Source organism: Poecilia reticulata, chromosome 11, assembly GCF_904066995.2.
Source record: "Poecilia reticulata chromosome 11, P_reticulata-male-v2, whole genome shotgun sequence".
NCBI classification, from domain to species: Eukaryota; Metazoa; Chordata; class Actinopteri; order Cyprinodontiformes; family Poeciliidae; genus Poecilia; species Poecilia reticulata.
Window position 1 is genome coordinate 2,864,016 of NC_088840.1, and position 17,897 is coordinate 2,881,912.

At 40.6% G+C, this 17,897-nt stretch overlaps 1 protein-coding gene across 4 annotated transcripts in view; it reads left to right on the forward strand.

The window, feature by feature from the left end:
* The window catches only part of ptprua (protein tyrosine phosphatase receptor type Ua), a 211,960-nt gene that overhangs the window by 23,203 nt on the left and 170,860 nt on the right, over positions 1–17,897 (forward strand). For all 4 annotated transcript variants that reach the window (XM_008421304.3, XM_008421306.3, XM_008421305.3 and 1 more), the window contains exon 2: positions 17,143–17,271. In XM_008421304.3, coding sequence (XP_008419526.1) covers positions 17,143–17,271 — 129 coding nt within the window. The remainder of the gene's footprint in view (positions 1–17,142; positions 17,272–17,897) is intronic.

Here is a 17,897-nt window from a genome sequence, read left to right on the forward strand (position 1 = left end):
AACTCTAACTGAGGCTGTAGTTAACCTTTTCCACAGTCCCGGTTGCCTTGTAACTCAGTCCAGATGGCCATGTTGGCGGTCAGCACTGGCCTCCACATTTCCTGCAATTAATGTCAATTCCCAGCGCTTGTAATTCTTCACCTTTGCTCAGAAGTTTTAAAAGTCTTCCCCAATGACCAAAAAGGTCCGCATATCAGATCTGTACATTGGTGTAATCACGTCTAAGCACCTAATAATCAGCTTATTCTGCCTTATGAAGGAGGTTATAATCCACAGAGGGGGCAGGTCCTGCTGGCCTCAGGTTGTAAAAATTACCTGAGTGGTAAAGCAGAGCCTCTGGGAGACGTTCTCCATCATAGATTGTTCCTGCAGCCTGGATAGAGGTTGATTATTCAGAAAAAATAAACATAACACATGCTGTGTTGCTTTTTCTGATAAATATTATGAAAGTCAGAACTTTAAAGGGGCAGTATCCTTTAAAACTGACTTTTTATTTTAGTTTTCCATCATGTCACAATGTTATTCTCTCATCAAAAATAAACCTGGAGTGTTGCCTTGTTTGAGAAATCTTGTACCCTTTAAGGGTATATTTGCACCTCGTAGTCCGGTAGATGTGGTTTGATTGAGGGCCAAAGTTGTAAAACCTGTTCCATTTCCGGTTTTGGTGGTTCTCTTTCTCACTGCACTGTCAAACAAAAGCAACTCTTTAAAAAACCTATTCCTCTTTTCACCTGTGGCGGCGCTGCACAAAAAACCACTGAAATAAACGACATGAAAACCTCTGAAAAAGACACGAAACGCAACTTCCTTCGTTGCAAAATGCAAACAAAAGTTTAGAAGACATTTGTTAAAAAATAAACAAAAAATAAATCTTTCTGAGATCATGAATTTATTTGAAACAAACTTCTAGAAATCTTCTAATTGTGAGGTGATACATTTATAAGCTGCATTTCTGGATATTTCCCGAAGTGTAAGTGGTTGATTTGGGTTTTTCTCTGCATCCATCAGAACGTGGGCTTCGATGATCCCAGGTGTAAACTTGATGCAACCACATTGCAACTTGTTTCTCACCGTCTCTGTTTTCCAGATCCCATGCTAGGCGTTCCTGGCGGGCCGTTAGCCGGTGCATGTCGTTCTGAAACAGAAAAAGCTGCCGTGTTCCCCTTTATGCTTTGACTAACATCTAGATGTGCATCTAATAAGTTCACCACTTCAGTCTTACAGGACTTCTGGCAGTTTTTGCAACAAATGTCTGACTTCATAATATAAGAACATTTCCAAGTTTTTTTGTTTCTTAGTTTAGATACTGTAAATGTACGCCTTTCATTTGTTTTCTTTCGAATTTATGACTTGTCAACATCAGGGAGAGTTTTTTCTTGAAAATATGTGAAATTATTATTTAAATTAAGTTCTTTGGGGGGAGAAATGTGCTCCTACATGGACACTTTTTTAAATCTACAATCATATAAATACTCTATGATGCTCTTCTCTTTGATAAGACCTTTTATGTTTGATGTGACTTCTAGTTTTTACCTGCTAATTTTACCTAACAAAAAATAAATAGGTCTTTCTTTTTGAACCATTCCATGAATCTGATGATTTATTTATATATAAATATAAATATCTCTTTGAGCAAACCCTCCATCCTCTCTAATATCATCTTGAATAAACATTTGTTCCATCTCACCTCAACAGCTTTTTATGATTATGCACCGACTGAGTAGTGATAAAAAGCACAAATATGGAAATTTCATGCTTTACGTGGCCACTAATGATAATGGGGTGGTAGTAAAATGTTATTTTTTTTATTTTTTTTTACTTTAGAGCCTTATAACTGCACACAATATGTAAATTTGGCTGAATTAAGCAAGTAAAAAAGCTTACTGAAAATCACTGGGAAGCAACTAAGTGCATTTTGGACATCTGGATATTTTACAGATGCTTTAGTAGTTACATTGTAATCATAATAATAATAGACGACACTTTCATGACTAAGCTTCTTAATTCAAAAGCTCATTGAAATGTACGAGCTTGTAGAAGGAGAGCCCCTCATAATGTTGTGTTAATCCTCCTGTTACTGAAGACCGTTTTCTTTACGTTTCTTGCGTTGTGAAATGTGCAGCCGAGTGATATAACCTTCTCCTTCTAATCAGACAGATCCCCAGCGGATCCTCAGCCAAACACTGTGGGAGTTTTTTTTTTGGGTGGGGGGGTTTCTGGTAAGGAAGCAGGCGAACAAAAAAAGAGTCAAAAGCTAGAGCGGAAGATGACAAAACTGCTTAGAGTCGGGGGTAAATGATTCCACCGGAAGGAGAGGATGGAGCGTTCCACAGGGTATCCAAATCAAAGCCGTCTCTTCTCTCCTTGTTGGAGTGAGAGTGGAGCTGTGTGTTCTAATTAAGTCGCAGCAGAAGACTGGGGAACGTCTCTAAAGAGGACTTATCTGTCTCAGAAAGGGCCTCTCATCGCCATGGTCACAGCCCCCGCTTACTCGACTTTAGTATTTTGTTTGAATGCAAAGGAGTGCTTGCCGGTTTTATTTATTTGATTTTTTTCTTTTGATTGTTTCTTCACATTACCATAGTAACATGTTTTTGTTTTCTTCATAACTTTTTGACTCTATAGGTGCTCCGTAGATTAAACGTGGCAGGATAAGGCTGCTGAGGAAGCCTGTTGCAATTAATCAATTAATTGCATGATAAATTAAAACAAAGAAAAAAAAGCCCATGTTTAACAATAAGTAGTCTGTGATTTATAAACTAGTAGGTGTTTCTCTGGAAACCCCAACTATTTGCTCATAAAAACTAATTGTTTGGCCAGCATGTGAAGAACTTTTTAAATGTTGTTCACTTCAGCTCTGACTTGATTTCCTTTCAAAAATATACTTTGGTCCCTGACTTTCTCAGTACACTTGTCAAAGTGTGGAGGTGCCATTGACCAGCACTGTCATTAGCCTCTTCAAACTGAGAACTAACAATAAAATCCTGCCTCCTTCTCTCTCAGTATGTCTTTTGAAAAGGAGCAAAGTAGAGTTGAAGTCTCCCAGCCGCTGTTAAAATCTCTACGTCACAGACACAAAACAGCCGATTCACCTCGAGAGGTCCAGGAAGCGACGACAGACGCTTTTTACCACTGGTTGAATAACCAGTTTGAGACGTGGTACATCAGACATATTATGTCTGGTCATTGACACGTTTTGGATGAGGTGTGGTGATGTGCGTTGAGACAGTATGCATTACCGGATTTCAACCAACTTCCTGTAGTAGTGCTGATGCTTGGAAATAACAAATCTGATAAGATCTCACACCCACTGCTGGAATGTTTTTAGATGTAGAGGCATCCAATATTTCTGTATCCTTTTATTAGAAACCTCACATTGTCAAGATAGAGCAAGTCCTAAATTGTAATTTCCTTTGACTGGCCTTTGTTTCACCAAGCATCCAGCTGTATGGACTGTTTAAAGGCCGTGCCACTCTGAGCATATTCCCTGTCACGAATATTCACATGGCTGCTCCAATCCTCAACCCAAAGCTTTCCAAGGTCAGTCGGTTTGAGATGATTCTTTGTTTCTTGAATCAACAGAAGTTGATGTCGTCTGACCTTAAACCTAATCTGTGAGAGGACTTATACATCACTAACTTAAACCTACCCATAATCCTTAACCTGGAATACAAAATTCATTTAGAGGTAGTTAATTTGTAGCACTTACTAAAGTGGAGATAGGTGAGCCTGGCCTTCCTTCCTGCATTCATAGATGGTCAAAGGTTCCTTTGACCATCAGGGCTAAAAGGGGCAAATTCATCAGGCAGCTGGTTCAGTGGCAGCTGCCAGCGGTTGTGAAACTTGTTACTCTTAAAAACACTAGTTACGACAGGCCAGAACTGTTAATGCAAATAGTTGCTTAGATAAGATGTTTTTCTGCTAATGAACTGTGCAGAGCAAAGTCCATGTAATATTACTCCGTGGTAATGCCTGGAATAATGGAATCAATGCTAATTGAGATGGTCATTAGTTGCAGCTGTGGCTTAACCTGCCCCCCACTTTGAGAGGTCATCATGCATCGATTGGTAACGAAGGTGGAATGTGAGAGTACACCTCCATGTTCAGCTGAGACTTCATCGTCTTCCAACGTTCTCAGTTCTAACCCATTTGAACCAAAATCAAAATCCTTTTCTCCAGGCATCTCCATTCTGACCCAAACAAAGGTTTCATTCATTTGTTAGGTCGGGTTTTTCTCCAAACATATCTGTGCCAAATAAATTGTAGGGAAAAGTCTTTTTGTAAATAAATGATGATATAATATCCAAGACTTTGTATTTGGCGCTTTGGTTACTTTGTGCTTTTGCAGGTTGTCATTTCATCTCCATCTGCTTTGAGAACTTTTCTAAAGTCATTTTCTAAAACCTGCTGTGGTTTTGTGACGGTGTGCTGCTGCATGACGCCTTCATTCTTCTTCTCTGGGGTCAGAAACCGTTCACACAGAAGTGTGATTGCGGACGCATTTAATTAGTAATATGAATGACCACGCAAAAAAATAAATAAATTAAAGATCAGATTTCAAACCCTCCCGACCCCACTGAGGGACAAGGGTGTAAGAAAATGGATGGATGGATGGATGGATCAGATTTCAGCAAAAGATTGGAATTAAGCATGAAGACCTGCTGTCTGAACGTAACCTGAATTACTTAGTTTTTATTTTGCTGTTGGAAACTTTTGTTTTGCTTCCATTTCCTCTGGAAGTTCCATTTCCAGAGAAAATGGAACTTCAAAAGTCAAAAAACAAATGGCAAAAGTCTTGGTCAAAGCAAAATGCAGCAACATGTTCAAAGTTTCCTTCTGTGCTGGTATCTGATGTGGCAGATACCTTGTTGGGGGGGATCTGAACTCTGCTGTCTGACTGTGAGCCTCTCTGCAGTGTAACAGCAGAAGAAGAAGCATTCAGTGGCAGCCCTGCCTCTATGAAGCGGCTGCCTCACGCCGCGTCTCTGAGGAGAGCAGAGGGAACTGAAAACCATCCCTTTGATTCTCTACATTCCATTGCTCTGTACGCTGAACAAGCTTTCCCTCTCAGGTTCGTTCGTTTTTACGTACAGTACGTAGAAACAAATCATAAAAGAAACCATCCGCTGAATAATATTCCTCACATTTTCTGCATCTGTCATTCCACGTGGCTGTGGGCGGTGGGCTGTGGGACCGAGGCGTTTATTGCTACAATTTGATTGTATGGAAATCAACATCAAAGCAGTCGAGTCATTTTTTTTTCTTTTTTTTTTTTGCAACATCATGCAATCATGCATAAATCTGCGTGGCCATTAGCATAAACTCAGCAGCAGCATGCAGTGGCTGTATGGAAGCTATTTTTGGAGCGTCTGTCATTAAGTTTGCTCGACTGCTGGTGTCACTGAAATTACCACAGTTTTATAACCCATTCCCACAAATGTTGCCTCTAATGGACAGATCTGGGCATATGGACGGCAGTCATTTCGACATCAATGTGTAGCATAACCAGCACAAAGGAACATGCAGCTTTGAAATGAAGCATTTAGGTCACTCCTGTTATCTGGCAAAGAGCGAGACCTGACAGAATCACTTAAAGAAGCTTTTTACGTGAAGGGGAAAATGTTTCCTCCAGCATTTCAAATGAAACTTTCATACGTAACAGTAGCTGCATGTGAAAATGTGTTTCTATGTGAATGTGAATGAGGAGGCTCTGGACTCCAACGTACTGTAGGTGCGTTTGAAAGCATATTGTCTTCTTAATTGGTGCAATTTGAGACTCGTAGGACCGGGCCTTTTTTTTATTTTTATTCATCAACCTCCCTTTATGCGCCTCTCTCCTTGTGACATGTTGAACAATGGCATAAGCAGACTAAGCGGTTCTGATAGGTTTCAGAGCGAAGCCTCAGATAGCTGGAGATTGAGCTCCGTAATGGACGAGTCTCTGGAGCGTCGGAAGAAACGGAGAGATTAAATGAGGAATGAGAGTCAGCTATAAACCGAAGCTATTCGAGGCGTCTGCTGTGTGACTCATAAATAAATTCACGTCGGAGAATTTCTACTCGGCCTCTGTTTGGACACTTAGGGAGGGTGGAGATAAACGTCTGTAGTTCTTTCTAAAGTCAAAAATAACAACAATGTGTACGAGAATGCATGTATGAGTTTTTAACTATCAAGTGAGAGGACCCCTAGTGTTAGGGTTAGGAATCACAACCTCCCACAAATTGCTGAAATTCATTAATACTTGAGAACATGTCTAAAAACACTGAGATGCACCAATCTGATATTAATACCTGTATCGGTCCTGATATTGGAAACATTTCTACACCAGGTACCGCTTTGCCATCACTTGCTGCAGAGGATCACGTTACATTGCTTAGCCAATCGGAGCTGCGGAGGAGCCCTGATTGAAGGAGCTCCACTCTCAGTATGGATTTGAACTTGTGTCTTTAATTACTTCAGCAAAGCTCACAGTTTTTACCAAATTCTGTAGCTTTTGGTGTACTTATAAATATGCTCCTTAGTCGCATCTTTTCGGGGTTGCTACTGCCTCTAGTGGCGTGGGGGCGGTAACACAACTAATATAATTACATTACTAAATCAGAATACTGCAATCTTTATTATTTATTATTATTTTTTCATTCTCTTAAGAATGTAGAGCTAATTAAATGATTTAAATAAGACATTAAAGTGGTTCCAGTTTCCAAACTGGAACCACTTCCAGTTTAGAAATGAATATCAACAGATATTCATTCAACAGGATGAATATCTGTTGAATTTACCAGTTTCAACAGATATTCATCCTGTTGAAACTGGCACATTTTAAATACCTTGGTTGTTCCTGGACAGTCAGCTCAACTTTGCTGAAAACACTGACTATATTTTGAAGAACTGTTCTCAGAGACTCTACCTTTTAAGAAGACTTAGTGACTTAAGAAGACTTATGTCTTGAATTTGGGGGGAAAAACTAATATTTTATTTAGAAGGGTTCAGTGAATGCGCATATGGAACTGGTGGGTTCGGTACCTCAAAAAAGGTTAAGAACCACTGATTTAAGTGTTCTGTGCTGGTGCATAGTTAGAAAATAAACTAGTAAAAATGAGTAATTCAGTACATTTCTGTTTAAAAAGGAAATGTTTTAAGTCAATTCAGCTGTTTGTCTGTATCGGATCGATATCAGATGATATTAGATCTCAGGTATCGTAACGGAAGTGAAAAAAGTGGAAAGTGTGTCTGTACTTATAACTTTCTGTTTTAGGAGTTTATACAAGAAAAATAAAGAGTGAAATAAATGTTTTGTTTTCTTGTGAAGCATTTACTCAACAAAAACAAGAGCTATGTTTTGTGGAAGTGTAACATTTTCTTCTTCAGTTAAAAAAAAATCAAATTTCAGAGTACTTAGTTAGACTTAGAGTTGTGCTTCCCATTCAAACAGACATCAATTTTACTCATCAGAGCACAAAGTCGTCCTCTAATCTCTCCAGCAGCACTTGGAGCAACACAGCCGAATATCTGGTGTTTCCCTCCCAAAGGTCAGCAAGTCATCAATTAGCATCTGGCTGATAGGGAGAGACCGCCCAGCGTTACTGTATTGGAAATTAGGGGCCTTAGTAGGCCTGAACCACGGGGCCACTGGAACTATTGGGAAGCGGTCATGAAACAATTTCACACAACAGTGTATGCCCTGCAGTGCCAATCTCTCTGCCTGCTCCCAAGGCAGGCAGGAAAAGTGCAGCATGCAGTTAGACCAAATTTGATTTTTTATTTTTTTTTCAACCCCATTTGCTTCTCTGAGTCCTCAGTGACTTCTGGGTTACGCTGTGGCTCTGAATCCAGCAGGCTGCAGCCAGACGGCGTGGGCAGGAGGCACTTTTAGAAATATTCATTCTTTGCATTAATAAACCCATCTATGGTGCCAGAAAGCTTTATCAAAACAAACAATTCAACAAAATTCAAATGCTATGATGATGTAACAGGCTCCCTGATTTCAGTTGTCTGAGAGGCTTTTTTAAATTTTTGTTTTGTTTTTCTCAAATGTAGATTTTTTTCTGTAATAATTTTGGTAAGTTATAAATATGAGTTCAGTGACCACAGAAAGGTTTGAGCTGTGACATTTTTGGTCAAAGTGGACTTAAGACAAAATGTGAAATGTTGTTTTGTCTTGCTAATACAAGTTATGTATTACAGATTAATGGTTACCAGAGTACATTAAAACTGCTTTGTTATGCTTACGTTATATAAATTGATACTGTACAGATAACTGTGGCGCTGTTAGTTCGGGATATTTAGTTGGACGGTTGGATTTTTCTACTTTTTCTCAGTGTGACATTATGCTTCTGCAGTGAAAGAAAAATAAATTTTAGGCCTTTTCCTGTGTTCTCATCCATACATTAATCATATATTTATTAAGAAGGAAACATTAAGTTTTTTGGCTAAACGTAACATTGTGAACATGGGGTTAATTAAAGCGTTCTTTGTTTTCGCTTGTTGCCTTTGTGAAGCTGATGAAAACTTGCTGGTGGTTTGGTGCAAAGGGAGAAAAACCCTGACATAATAAGAAATTAAATAAATAATTTATGATTAAGAAAGGCCAGAACTGCTTTAAAGATGAAGATATTGCGCTCACTGGGGGTTTGCGGGAATTGGAAATGCAGTCTACATAGTTTTATTTGTTCATAATTAAAGTCAACAGCAAACCCTTAATGTACTGAACATTTGGGGGGTGGGGGGGGGGGTTTGCTCATAAATTATTCATAACCTTTAGAAACATTGTGCCTGAGCAGTATGACATTCTTAAAAAAAATCAGAAAGTAAAGATCGTATCTGGAGACGTCAGTGTGTGCATTGTTTTAGTGTTGGTGGGAGAAAAACAAACAAAAAAAGAGTCCTGCTTCTGTTTACTAAAGTATCAAACTCCATTTGCTGCTCTCCTCAGTCCTAAGCCCTCTGAAAGTGCAGCGGCTGTTTTTAATGGTCCATGAAGAAGTGGTGCTGGAGAAGACTCCCCTGCTGGCTCGGTATTGATGAGCTGCTGGACTGTGTCGCTCTTTTCCCACCTCTGGCCCTCCCTCTCCATACACTCCCTCTCCTCCCCTCTCCCACCTCTGTAGGTAAACCTGTCAGGTCTGATGCATTGCTTCCTCATACTTTCATGCAAATCACGCAGCGGCAGAGCTTTATCTCAGGCCAAACAAGAGAAGCGGCAGAACATCCAGGCTCCTCTGTCCCAACAGAGCAGCTTTATCTGAGGGCCGGGAGGAGATTAAAGGAGCGCCGGCGGAGGAGCGCGGCTCGTTACTCAATGCGGCTGCTTCGCCTGAGGAACTCTGCTTCACTGCGACGGGGAAGGCAGCTTAACAGAAAGGGCTACTTTATCAATATGCCAAGAGAATCCATTTTGTTCACGTTTGAGTTTTCAAATGCATACCGCTCAAAATCTCTTGAACACGTTCACATTTTATTAAGTTCCTTCCATAAATTTCGATGTATTTTGTCCTAGTTTTGGAAAAGTGAATCACATGTTTGTAAAGTGGTATTAAAATGATAAACTTGCAATCCCACCGATCCTGCAGATCGTTCCACCAAGCCTGGAAGTACGTTAAGATGGAAAAGCGCCATCCTGATAGGCTAGCGGCAAATACTGTTGCATGGGAGCAGCATTGAGATCAGCATTGTTTGGGAGAACCAGTTCAATGGCACACCCTATGAAAATAATCAAATCACTGTGATCGACTATAAGTGACGACATGTGTGGCTACATTTTAAGTCCATAAAGTTGATTCATGTCCCAAAAGACTCTTTGTATTGCCCACGTTTTAAATAAAATGCTAGAAATGACTAAAAAAAAATTATTAATAACAAGATGAAATCCTGAGTATCAATGAGAAAATCTACTGCCTCTTTCTCTACTACCTGCGATATGTGACTCATAATAGTAAACTGGAATATAAATTTAAACAAGTACTATTTTATTAGCAATGTGTGATTGTAAATGTCCTTATAAGCAGTGACAGTATGTGCTGAAGTACAGCAGCATTTTTTTTATTCTTTGTTCAAGCGTGGGTGTTCCAGCAGAAGGAAGAAATTTATATTTGCATATTTACATTTTATAGCTACATTTTGTAGTTTGTGCAGATGGATCTGTTATGAGTTTACAGATTTGCCTATAAAGCGAATTTTACAGCAGTCAGTTCAAGTCAGAAACATTGGAAAACATCTTTACCTCTAATAAGGTGATCACATCCATGCCATATTACATGACGTGTGTTTCCTCTGGATATTAACCAGCCATACTCATTGGCACTCAGTGGTTAATAGCACAGTTTGTTTACCTTGATGTAATGAAAACTTCTCTTTACTGTTTTAGCACTTTTGTTTTTACATCCTGATTGAATCCAACCATATCCACCCACTGCGGTTCTCTTAGCTGCGATCAATGAAGTGGAAACATGCTTCATACTACCAAGATGGCGGCAGAGTAACTGGATGTGAGAAGTGTGACATCATGGGGGAACTAGCTATACTTTGTAGAATCTTCTGTCACTGCAGGTACGACTTCAGGTGTTTGGAGTGTCTCTGCCAACTCTCCACTTTTAGGGGCCTTCCCCTCTACAACACATTAACTCCATGAAGTACCAGTTCTTTGTGTTTCAGCCGAGACAAGGTGTGGCCTGAAAAGCCACTGAGGATCCAGAATATTACTTTTCCACGTTGCTTGGAAACATAATTTCTGGATCATACCTTTCCTGCTGTTAGCCTTTGAATATCTGCAGTTGCTGTTTGTAAATCCTACTCTCAAAAACTGTGTTTAGCTAATGTTTTGTAGCTGCTGGTGGAGATGAGAGACCTGCTGAAAATATGATGAATGTTTTGTTTACGAGAATGCTCTGGTATTTGTAGGAGTCAGGGGCCAGAGCCATAGCTTAAGTCTGGGAATAGTTGAGACTCCCCTCTAAAACACCTATATCTGGCAATGTTAAAAGCTCAAACACCAAATATACTTTAACATGCATTGATTTGCATAGTGGAAGCTGTTTTGGCACCACCACAGAAGCTAACATCTACAGACTGCCTCATCTCCGCTCTTTGGAGAAACCGAATGGTTCTCCTGGATGAGCAATGAGACGATGGGTCATGAGGGGAAGCAGGAGCTTTTCCACTTAGTTCTCTTCAAATAACCATAGGAAGTTTGTCCTTGAGACTGGCATCCGCCCGCGCCAGCCGACCGTGCACCTCTGTGCGACGGTATGTAATCGCTGTCATCCTCGTAAGAATAATCGTCAGTGAGAGTCCTTTTTATGTGTGGAGGATTTAAGACCTCTGAGAACGATACTACAGCAGTCTGATCAATCACACCCCATCTACAGTCTGGTCTCCTTTGATCAGCCCTCAGTGTTTTCATACAGTGCAGCTCTAGAGGGAAGAAGAAAAAAAATCTTGTTCTCTGAGAAATCCCTTTTGTCTTACATGCTCTGCGCTACGTGTGATTTGTCCTCATTATCCACGCCCTCTTTGGCTCAGCTCTCGCCTCTGCTTCTTGTGTTTAAGGGCTCTTCAGCCAGCCCACAGCTCCTGGTCCGCCCCTCTAATTTATTTCTCCCTCTCCAGGATAAATGCCGTATAAGAGGCTTGTGTTCTCTGCCCACTTCATCACAGCGTATTTACGATGCGACTGCCTGTGTGGGTTACTGGCATGTGCAGCGTGGAGGTGATCCGAGTTGGACTCCAACGCCAGAACTTGATGCCAGTTAGTACGTTTATCATCGTTCTCCTTCCAGGGTCTCTCCTGGCAAACTCAGTCTGTACTTGAATACTTTGAAGGATGGATTATTGTGAAGCAGGGAATAGAATTCTGATTTCCATAAAATCAGAAGGAGGAACCATTTAAGAATTTAGAATGAAAGTAGATGAAGCCAGAGATTTCTTCAGAAACACCTCGATGTGGAATTACTTCCTACCCATAAAAACAGACGTTATTCCTCGACTCATTCTTTAAAACATGCCCATAGACAGATAAACTTGTATTAATCCATGGCTCAGTGAATCTACCTTTTCTAACTGAATAATTGCCCACCAGTTTCTTACATTATTGGGATTACTAAAGCACCGGTCCAGTGGATGGATACCTGCATGTTGACCACTCAATTATCATGGATTTTTTTTTGAAACATAGAAAGTTTTCCCCTTCATAGGTGTTTTTTTTACATATTAAACATTACTAAAATGAAACAAAATTCAGCTTGGAAGCAGGAATACCCAGACACAATGTCAGTGATGGGAAGTTATTTTCAGAGAGCCGGCTCTAGTGGCACGGCTCCCAAAGAACAGCTGGCCCTCTCAGCCTCTAAAAGACTTTCATTTATTATCATCTGTAACTTCATATTTTAGCTTAACCTGGCATGTTTTGTGTTAATAAATCATTTTTGCATTTAGTGTTCTTATGAGAAGCTCTATACTTGCCTAAGTTTATGGATTTTTTCTGTTATCAAAGCAGGCATTGTTACTTTTAATATTTTGATCAAACTTTTCATTTTCATTTGACCCAAAAGCAAATTAATAAAAACTGCAAGAAACAGAATCATAACAGGGACAGAGAACCAAAGCCAGTAACCAAACAATGTCTCAGTTCAGATGAGCTGATGTGATTCCTCCTTTTAGTTAGTGTTTGTCCTGTTTTAAAGAAGATAGAAGGCCATGCTGCCAATCAGAGCAAAGGTCTGATATGAGCGGGGCAGAGCCACTGAGAGCTGAACAGCGAGAGGAAAACAATGTTTGGAGTCGGCTTTTCTCACCTGGTAATTCGGTAGACGTGGTTCCATTAGGGACAAAAGTTTGCAATTTTTTTTTCTATTTTCAGCTGCTGTTTGGTTTCACACTGCATTGTTTCAAACCAAACCCTTTGAAAAACCTGTTCTGCTCCTCGCCTGTGGTGGCGCTGCACAAAAACCAACGAAGGAAATGGGACAGCAAAACATTTGCAGAAGACATTAAGCACAACTTCTTTCTTCACCAAATGTTAACAAGAGTGGAGCAGCGTCAAATTTTAGTGGTTATTTAATTTCTCTAGCACAGTGGTTCTTAACCTGGGTTCGATCGAACCCCAGGGGTTCGGCGAGTTGGTCTCAGGGGTTCGGCGGAGCCTCTGCCGCGGAGGTAAAGACACACTTGTGTAAAGTCATTATGACGCGCCGCTTTGCCATCACTTGCTGCAGAGGATCACGTTACATTGCTTAGCCAATCAGAGCTGCGGAGGAGCCCTGATTGAAGGAGTTCCACTCTTTTTTTTTTACCAAATTCTATAGTCTAAAGTTTGGGAGTGGAGGAGGAGGAATAAGAAGGGTTCGGTGAATGCACATATGAAACTGGGGGGTTTGGTACCTCAAAAAAGGTTAAGAACCACTTCTCTAGCTCTAGCGCTAGCGCTAAACACACATGTTTGTTTTGGTTGCTTTTACCCAGAATGCCCTGAGCTATAGTCCACTTCCCACTTTTTATGTGGTTTCTGATCTGCTTGGCATTCACACTGCATTCGAACTTCACCATAGTTCACTTCAACCAAACCCAGACGTTGGTTTGCAGGCGGACCAGAGATCACTATTTTTAGTCCACATCAGAGATAGGTTACACATCACACATCCCCAAACGAACCAGACTTTCTTGACAAACACACTAGAGCTGGATTAAAGCGGACTAAACAGGATTGGAATTTATCCTTAGAGCGGATGTTTTGGTGCATCGTTTTGCTTTCAGTCGATTGGCTTCCCCCCGCAAGAGCAGACATAAGGAAGACTGTGAATGTTAGCACCTGCTGTAGTGTATCTATGCATATTGAGATTTATTTGGCGTTTGAACCACTAAAAGTGGAAGTTATATGCATTAGTATTACAGATTTTAGTCCATATCATCCTGACCCTCTGTGGATACCGGGGTTGCACTGTAGATACATTACTTGAAAATCTTGAAGAGATATTGGAATTTGCTTTGATCACTAAAGTTGAATGATAGCTTTGCTAAAACTAGAGATCAGAAATTATCTACAAACTTTCTGGATGGTGAAGTTGAGGACTATCACCCATACCAAAGTTAATTTATACCAATTTAAAACCACTGAATGCAAAAGTGCTGTTTGAAAACCTTGAGCTTAAGCCTGTGAGACGTGGACAGGTTCATAGCAGCTTCAATCAGCTTTAAGTAAACATCACAACAGCACACACACAAATTTAAACATCCCACTCCATTACTACATACACACACACACACACACACACACAAACACACACACACACACACACACATTCAAATTCAGCTGGATCTACGCGGCTTTTCTAATTACATGGGTTTGCGCCTTTTGCTGCCAGGGAAGCTCATTTGGGCGCCGAGAGGAACTGTTGTGCTAAGAGCAAAGAAGGCTTGGAAGGATGAACCTTAATGAGGGGAATCAGTGGAACGTGTCTGATGGAGACATTTCTTCACGGAGCTGCTGGAGGGCTGGTGATGAAAAGCAGGCCTTCACCACGGGCCGCGTTCTGCCACTCGACCCTTTCCTCCTCAGACATGCTGCGGCACATCCCAACAAGCAACTGTCACGCGGGGGGCAATTAGAACTCTGATCTGCTTACACAGCCGGAAACACTTGCTTTGGCTGCAGGCAAACGGGAGAGGGGCCGGGATCGGTGTCAAAAGTGGTTGTTAGAAGTCCGAGTGTTGTATTGCGGCGCTCTAACTATTTGGATTATTAGTCGAGGAAACAGAAGAAGTCTAACACAGACAAAACCAAAGAGCTGCACAGGGGGAACCAGACCACCATGTTAGAATATTCAGCAGAAACTGGCATGAAATCTATTTGCTCTTTAACTGCTGTCAAGTTCTAATAGAACATGCTGCTGAAGAGGGTCCTGGGACTGCAGTCAGACTGACCACTAGGGTCGCGCTGTAAACCCGGGTCAGACTGAGCAGCGGTCTGCTGAGCGCCTCAGTGACAGGCTGAACTGGGGATGTTTTATAAATGAGCAATTCCCCTAAATCTAAATCCCCCATTTATCAGTCCTGCTCACAGACCTGGCCAATCACACTTTCTACTTAAAGTCAGACTGAAAAGTATTCAGCAAGGAATGTTGTTGTTGGTTTCTGATTTTAGGAGGCTTTCAAAGCTAATGGATTTTGAACCATAATGTTAGTAAAACGTTAAGATGCTCATTAAAAGTTTTGAATTCACACACATCTGGTGGCGATAACTGCTAAATCTCACTACTGGACTTTGCTGTTAGAAATTCTGAAGATATGATGACCTTGAGCAAAAATACCACAGATGAATTATTTATTGATAAATAAATCTAGAAATGTAAAAGCAACAACATTTACGATTGTTGCTAAATAACGTTGCATATTGCTGTGTCATTTATCACTGCAATAGCTTTAATAAAACTCCATCAGCTCTTATTCTTGAGACTGTCTCAAACTACCATGGAAACCAGAGATCCAGTGTATGCATAACTTAGACAAAGCAACTCAGAATCCCGAGTGTTTTAAAAAGTTCTAAATTTATGTTTCTAAAATTAAGTCCTTAGAATGTTTTAAAATTATAAAAAAAATTATTTGGCCCTATAAATATGTTCATGTCAGGTCTGAACTTTTGACATGGGATAACTATTTAATCTGATATTCTATTTTGTTTCTTTTTTTTATGGAAATTTGCCGACATCTTCATTGTGTTCAGTGACTCGAGGTGGTTTCAGTTACTGGTAATTAGCAGCTAATATTTTCATTGGTGGTGGAATTTGATCCAAATGCTGAGAGAAGTAACTGATATGAATATGAGAGAGGTGAATAAATATTGGGAGTGTGAATGCTGGAACAGTAGACCAGGCTGATTGACTTAAAGGCTGCATGTGTGAGGGAAGAGAAAGAGAGAGAACATAACCTAACAAGCTAGCTAACTTTTTGCTTCGGTCATGTCTAAGTGCAAATTTATATCCAACCGGCTGGGCAACGTTTGTCTTCTACTGGCTCACTGCTGTTTCCAGCACATGCGATGGATGCTAAGTTCTGTTGGCGCCACCACTGCTAGCACTGACCTGCTAGCAGCGTCTGTCTACTTAGAATTTCTTGAGTAGTTATGTAGCAGAACCTTTTACTAATAGTATCTGAAATATGTGAAATTGCTCCAAATTGGGTTGCCGTTAAATATAATCAAAAGTCAAACTTTGTTTTTTTTATTTGGACCTTAAAAAGGCAGAAATTGATTTATTTGTAGCCTTTTCAGCAAATTTCTAGATGTTGTGTATTATGTGCATCAGTTGAGCAAAATCCTGAAATCATGATTGAATCTTTTCTTAAGACTTGAACAATAAAAGAATCAAGTCAGGTAAAAACCATAGAAGAAGAAGAAAACCTTTTCAAACGTAGGCTCAAAGGAGCATGCAGTGGAACAAAATGAAGCCACACCAGTCTTACCTGTAAATGGTCACAGACTGGCTCTCGTGATATTTTCTCAAGAGTGCAACTGTGCTTTGACTAATTAAAGCAGAAAATAGAGTTTTACTCCTCCACCTGGTGGCGGGTGGCTTTTAAACCTCGTCGTTTGTGCGATAATGGGTTGAGAGCTGACCCGCTGTTGTCCTCTGTCAGCTGGAAACCCTCTTTCGTTGCAGCCCATTATTTCTGGTTATTAAAGTCATGTCCCATAGCTGCCGTGTCATTTTTCCCACCACAGGGCGTGCTGTACCAAATGGCAGTAGATTTTAAAGAAAAAGATGAGTAGAGGCAGTGTGTCCTGACCACCTGGCGCTAACTTTTAACTGTAATGTAGTTTAGGGTGGGGAAGGTTCTCTGGGAACTGATGTGTCAAGTGTTAATTGTGATGATGTAAAAAATCTGCAGTTTTCTCTTGACAGTGCCAAGCAAATAAGACCTTTCTTCTTCTTTTAAGAGTTATGCTGGGCCCTAATGGTTTTTATTGAACAGTACCTAGAAGAAAAATAGGGAGGAGAGAGAAGACATGAAGCAAATGGCCCGAGACCCAAACCCAGGATTATAGCCTCAGTGCATGAAGCCACCCAGCGCCACAGAGAAATGATTCTGACTACATTTTTTCTGCTTTTTCATCTAGAACTGAAATAAATCTGTTTTGTTTGCTTCCGTCTGCAGCTGGCTGCACCTTTGACGAGGACTCGGACTCTGGGTTGTGTGAATACCGCCAGGGTCAAGAGGACGACTTTGACTGGCAGTTGATCAAGACCTTCAACTGGCCAAACCCGACAGCAGACCTCCTGCCAGGTAGATTTTAACACGGCTCACAGTTCAAGGGTTAACTCGCATTTCTATAGAGTCCTTTGTGGACACCTGCTTTGTTTGGGGCCCTATCCCTACGTATTGTGTGTTTCATGTGTTTGTTGTCAATACAATTTAGGCATGGCCGTACTTGCAAAAATGCACACTAATGTAAGCAAGTTATTCCTTTTAGCATTTTTGCATTTAGCAAGTTACAACCACAAACTTGCGTGAACAATGTTATGTTTTGGCCAGCTAAATTTAATTCCACACTTAAGCGTTAAGTCAAGTTTGATGAGTTCCAACGTATGATTTTCACATTAAGATTGTTTTCACATCTGATAGTCTGGTAGACTGGGGACCAAAGTTACGACATTTGTTCCATTTTCAGTTGCTGTGGTTTTTCTTCACACTGCACTGAGTCAAACCAACCAAACACTTTGAAAAACCTGTTCCCCCTCCTCACCTGTGGTGGCGCTGCACCAGTGGCCACTGAGGGAAACATAAAAAACACAACTTCCTTTTTAACAAAATGTGAACAAAAATGGAGTGGTGTCAAATTTTAGCGATTGTAGGATTTGTCTTTTGTTCTGACAAAAGACCACAAGTCATTTCTCCCGCTAGCATTAGAT